This window comes from Molossus molossus, unplaced genomic scaffold (genome assembly GCF_014108415.1).
Source record: "Molossus molossus isolate mMolMol1 unplaced genomic scaffold, mMolMol1.p scaffold_m16_p_9, whole genome shotgun sequence".
NCBI lineage: Eukaryota > Metazoa > Chordata > Mammalia > Chiroptera > Molossidae > Molossus > Molossus molossus.
The window spans coordinates 3935715-3941461 of record NW_023425403.1 but is presented as its reverse complement, the minus strand read 5'-3'; the positions used below and the strand labels follow the sequence as shown (position 1 = coordinate 3941461).

Below are 5747 nucleotides of genomic sequence, written 5' to 3'. Positions count from 1 at the left end.
GGGGGTCTGTCCGGCTGCGGGTGGGCGCGTCCCTGCCCCTGACTCCACTGTGACCCCTGGGTCCTGTCCCACTGCCACTGGGTGGATGAGGCCCGGAGAGCCTGACCTGCCTGTGGCGCACGTGGCCTCTGTCCCGGGACAGCACCTGAGAGGGGTGCGTGCCCCACCTCCTGAAGGCCGGGAAGCCGAGTGCAGCTCTGCACCCCGTGCCCAGCACAGAGCCGGGCTGAGCACCGCTCACTGCGGGGGCTCCGTTCCCACAGCAGCCTGCTGTGCTGAGTGTTGCTCACTCCTGCCCTCTGAGCACACGCAGCCGGTCTATTTTTAGGCAGAAAAGTGCCCAGAACCTCTGCCCACAGCCTTACTCAGCAGACCAGATCAATGTGCTCATGCTGATTAGTGTCCCAAACCTATAAAGTCCCGTGTGGTGCCACCTGCTCTCCACCCCTGCCCCATCCCATCCGCGCACCTGCTTCTCTGCACAGGAGGCGGGCGAGCTCAGGGAGCTGGGACACATGAAGGTCCTCTTCCTAGTCTCTGTTCTCTACTGTTTGGTCCCAATGAACTCAGGTAAAGATGCCCCGGCCAGGATGGAAGCCACTGCCCACCAGGGGAGGGGGGGGAGGCAGGGGAGAGATGAGGGAGGTAGGGAATATGGGGGAGGCAGGGGAGATGGGGGAGGCAGGGGAGATGGGGGAGGCAGGGGAGATGAGGGAGGCAGGGGAGATGGGGGAGGCAGGGGAGATGAGGGAGGTAGGGGAGATGAGGGAGGCAGGGAATATGGGGGAGGCAGGGGAGTGGATGGGGGAGGCAGGGAATATGGGGGAGGCAGGGGAGATGGGGGAGGCAGGGGAGGTGGGGGAGGCAGGGGAGATGAGGGAGGCAGGGGAATATGGGGGAGGCAGGGGAGTGGATGGGGGAGGCAGGGGAGATGAGGGAGGCAGGGAATATGGGGGAGGCAGGGAAGATGAGGGAGGTAGGGAGATGAGGGAGGTAGGGAGATGAGGGAGGCAGGGGAGATGGGGAGGCAGGGGAGATGAGGGAGGCAGGGGAGATGGGGGAGGCAGGGGAGATGAGGGAGGTAGGGAGATGAGGGAGGCAGGGAATATGGGGGAGGCAGGGGAGTGGATGGGGGAGGCAGGGGAGATGAGGGAGGTAGGGAATATGGGGGAGGCAGGGGAGATGCGGGAGGCAGGGGAGATGGGGGAGGCAGGGGAGATGGGGGAGGCAGAGGAGATGGGGGAGGCAGGGGAGATGGGGGAGGCAGGGGAGATGGGGGAGGCAGGGGAGTGGATGGGGGAGGCAGGGGAGATGAGGGAGGTAGGGAATATGGGGGAGGCAGGGGAGATGGGGGAGGCAGGGGAGATGGGGGAGGCAGGGGAGAGATGGGGGAGGCAGGGGAGATGGGGGAGGCAGGGGAGATGGGGGAGGCAGAGGAGATGGGGGAGGCAGGGGAGATGAGGGAGGCAGGGGAGATGGGGGAGGCAGAGGAGATGGGGGAGGCAGAGGAGATCGGGGAGGCAGGGGAGATGGGGGAGGCAGGGGAGATCGGGGAGGCAGGGGAGATGGGGGAGGCAGGGGAGATGGGGGAGGCAGGGGAGGGATGAGGGAGGCAGGGGAGATGGGGGAGGCAGGGGAGGGATGAGGGAGGCAGGGGAGATGGGGGAGGCAGAGGAGATCGGGGAGGCAGGGGAGATGGGGGAGGCAGGGGAGAGATGGGGGAGGCAGGGGAGATGGGGGAGGCAGGGGAGATGAGGGAGGTAGGGAGATGAGGGAGGCAGGGGAGATGAGGGAGGCAGGGGAGATGAGGGAGGTAGGGAGATGAGGGAGGCAGGGGAGATGGGGGAGGCAGGGGAGATGGGGAGGCAGGGGAGATGGGGGAGGCAGGGGAGATGGGGAGGCAGGGAGATGGGGGAGGCAGGGGGGATGGGGGAGGCAGGGGAGGGATGGGGGAGGCAGAGGAGATGGGGGAGGCAGGGGAGGAGGGGGAGGCAGGGAGGAAGTGCAGGAGCTCATCCAGGTGTGTCCTTGAGGGGCTGCGGGGGGCTGTGTGCTGTCGTCGGGGTGTAGCTGAACTCCTCTGGGCTTACTTTGGGCCATTTCCATTCTCCTGTGATGAGATTTTTAAAAGATCCACATGACATATCAGGGCCGTAGCAGGGCAGAGGCTCTGGCACACACAGGAAAGCTCACCGCAGGGTGAGAAGTCTGCAGGGCAGATGCCACAGCCTGGGGGGGTGGGGGTGTGTCTGGGCACCTTCCGTGGGAAGCGTGCTGTGCGGTGGACACTCCCAGGCCTGGTCCTTAGTCACACAGAGCCCACTGCACAGACGAGGAAACAGGCACGGCCGGTGAAGGATCGTCCACGGGAGCACGTGCGTCAGTGGAAGCAGTAGGACGAGGACCCACATCTCTGAGCTCTAGGCTTGCAGACCCTCCGCCGCCAGGAGACGGGCGGCTGCTCCCCTGCCATCCCTGAACCCTGCGGAGCTGAGCTCCCGTGCGGTGTGCACAGTGTGTAGACCGTGCGGTGTGCACAGCGTGTAGACGGCGCAGCCAGTGCTGCGGGTGTTCTGTGACTTTCTGGTTGTGTTGTTTTAGTCCCAATAGTTGGCATTTACACACCCGACATAAGACTTTTCCTTCAACTCTCTCATTCCCAAATGGCAAATGTTTTTTATTCATTGTTGAGGCGTAATTGACATATAACATTGTATGTGAGCACACTGTGAAGTATTAACCTCATAAGTCAGGTTAACATCCCCACCTCACATAGTGACAAGTTTTTCTTGTGACAAATATGAAGCATTTTCCTCATGGGATCACAGGGTCCTTGCGCCTGATCTACGCATCCACAGGTTCTGCTGAGGAGAGAGGTTTTATTTCATGCCTTTTATTGTAGGACATAAAACTAAAACTTGCACCCAGCCAGTGTGGCTCAGTGGTTGAGCGTCGACCCCGCACCAAGAGGTCGCCGGTGATTCCCGGGCAGGGCACATGCCCAGGTTGTGGGCCTGATCCCCAGTGGGGGGCGTGCAGGAGGCGGCCAATCGATATTCTCCTTCATCGATGTTTCTATTTCTCTCCCTCTGCCTTCCTGTCTCTCTAAAATCAATAAAGAAGAAGAAAATTTAATTTTAAACTAAAACCTGGGCCACAAGCTGAGGGTCAGAACTATTTCAGTAATTCTTGGAGGCCAAGTCCCAGACCCCCACTCTTTCACTCTGTTCCCCAAAACTATCTCTGCTCCCCGGGAGTTTGGGACCCTGTCATTCTGTGATAAGTGGAATGAAACAGACAACCTCCAGGCAGCACTGAGGTGTAGATTCCTGCTCCTGTCTTAAAGGTAGAAGACGCAGGCTCGGCCCACCTGCCGCTCGGCCCGTGGGCGCTGTAACACTATAGTCAACACTTGGAGCTGGGCTGCGGGCTGGGCTCCGCCTTGGTTCTCCGCACAAAGGAAACACCAACTTGATTCTGTTGTATGAACAGGGGACATTCCGCCTGGAATTCGAAATATCATCTGCCTCATGCAACATGGGACCTGCAGACTTTTCTTCTGCCATTCCGGGGAAAGAAAGTCCGAGATCTGCTCCGATCCTTGGAATAGGTGCTGCGTGCCAACCGCGGAGAAAGAGAGGAGAGAGGTGCTGACGAGGGATGACCGCGCCGAGGCGGAACCTGTGGGAAGGCAGCCGGCGTCTTCAAGTACCCCCAGGGCTTAAAAGAATGTGTGGCGGATAGTAGGTGCTCAATAAACCTTTGTTGACTGAAGCCAGCGTCAAGGGTGAAGGTCTGATGAAAGAATTTTCCTAAAAGCTTGCTTACTTTGCCTTTTTCAGTTTTTCTAGAGTCTCAGGATTTTGTAATATTCCACTTCCTTTCCCTGTTCCAGGGGGTGTCTCCTACCTACCCACAGGAGGGGGTGGGCCTGAAACCAGGGTGTAAACGTCCACTGAATTACAGCCAACCCACCTGCTTCTTGTCCACCGAACGACATCTCATCAAACCCAATACCAGCCTCATCCTGCCTGTGCCCAGACCACAGTGAGCTCTGTCCCTTGCCCCGGCCACCTCCTGTAAGAACCCCAGTGGGTCACATGTTCATAGGATTTTATCATTTTCAAACCTTTACTCTTAGGGATCTCACTGGATAAACACAACCACCCACTGTAGGGATGGAGGTCAGAGGGTTGAGCACCCGGCTCCAGGTCAGCCCTTCATAAGTGGGGTTCTCGGCGTACTTGCTCAGTCGATGCCTGTTTGAGTTTCCTCTGCAGCACGTACTTTGTCCATGAAGGCAAGAGAGGGCTGCTGCTCGACCATCCGCAGCTCTCGCCCCGTGCTCTGGTCCGGATCCCGCTCAAACACGGTCCTCACACCACGCCTTGGAGCCAGTCACCCCAAGAGCCCTGAGTATTAATGACAAGTAAGACATGTAGAAAGATTAAAGCAAACGTGCTGAGGTAGCAGACCATGTACCCAGCCTTCTCCCCAGTGGTTCTCATGCTGGGATCGCCTAAGACATAACAGCAGTAAAATGACAGTTATGAAGTAGCAACAAAAATAATTTTATGGTTGGGGGTCACCACAACATGAACTGTATTAAAGGGTCCTGGCATTAGGAAGGTTGAGAACCACTGTTCTACCAACAGCTTAGTGAGATGCTTTGTTTCAACAGCTCAGTGAACAGCTTGGAGAGGTACTTTGTTTCAATAGCTCAGTGAACAGCTTGGTGAGAGAGATACTTTGTTTCAATAGCTCAGTGAGCAGCTTGGTGAGAGAGATACTTTGTTTTAATAGCTCAGTGAGCAGCTTGGTGAGGTGCTTTGTTTCAATAGCTCAGTGAACAGCTTGGTGAGAGAGATACTTTGTTTCAATAGCTCAGTGAGCAGCTTGGTGAGGTGCTTTGTTTCAATAGCTCAGTGAGCAGCTTGGTGAGGTGCTTTGTTTCAACAGCTCAGTGAGCAGCTTGGTGAGGTGCTTTGTTTCAATAGCTCAGTGAGCAGTTTGGTGAGAGAGATACTTTGTTTCAATAGCTCAGTGAACAGCTTGGTGAGGTGCTTTGTTTCAATAGCTCAGTGAGCAGCTTGGTGAGGTGCTTTGTTTCAATAGCTCAGTGAGCAGCTTGGTGAGGTGCTTTGTTTCAATAGCTCAGTGAGCAGCTTGGTGAGAGAGATACTTTGTTTCAATAGCTCAGTGAGCAGCTTGGTGAGGTGCTTTGTTTCAATAGCTCAGTGAGCAGCTTGGTGAGGTGCTTTGTTTCAATAGCTCAGTGAGCAGCTTGGTGAGAGAGATACTTTGTTTCAATAGCTCAGTGAGCAGCTTGGTGAGGTGCTTTGTTTCAATAGCTCAGTTGCTGCCGAGTCCAGGGGCTGGTGAAGAAGCTGAGCGACGACCCGAGTGGCTGAGAGCTGCTTCTTCTATTTCTGCCTCAAGCTCAGTGACTTTGTTTGGAGTGATGCCTGGGGCCTCTCCCCGGAATCGTCTAGACTCACTCCTGGTGTTTACGTTCTACATAGAGCAGACAAACCGTGGGGTTTCATGGAGCCCCTCTTCACCGCGGGCACCTCCGTGGGGCCCTCTCTCACCCTCTCGGAGGGCAGGGGACCCGCGGTGGACCTGCTGTGATGCCTGTGTGCTGACCAGGGTGAGCTTCTGCTCCCGAGTGAAACGAAAGTCTGACACTTGGTGACAGGCAGACACTGACTCTGCCCAGAGGACCTCCCTCCACGTCCAACACCCCT

General features: G+C 57.1%; 1 protein-coding gene across 1 annotated transcript; it reads left to right on the top strand.

Annotated features, from left to right (window-relative positions):
• Positions 1-515: 515 nt before the first annotated feature.
• Positions 516-3725, top strand: SPAG11B (sperm associated antigen 11B). Its single transcript, XM_036250640.1, has 2 exons — positions 516-570; positions 3493-3725. Exons 1-2 carry the CDS (start codon positions 516-518, stop codon positions 3723-3725), a joined length of 288 nt encoding a protein of 95 aa, XP_036106533.1.
• Positions 3726-5747: the final 2022 nt, after the last annotated feature.

Coding starts and splice junctions, on each gene's coding strand:
- SPAG11B (XM_036250640.1), top strand. CDS start 516: ATGAAGGTCCTCTTCCTAGTCTCTGTTCTCTACTGTTTGGTCCCAATG. Junction 571..3,492: donor TTTGGTCCCAATGAACTCAG/GTAAAGATGCCC, acceptor TTGTATGAACAG/GGGACATTCCGCCTGGAATT.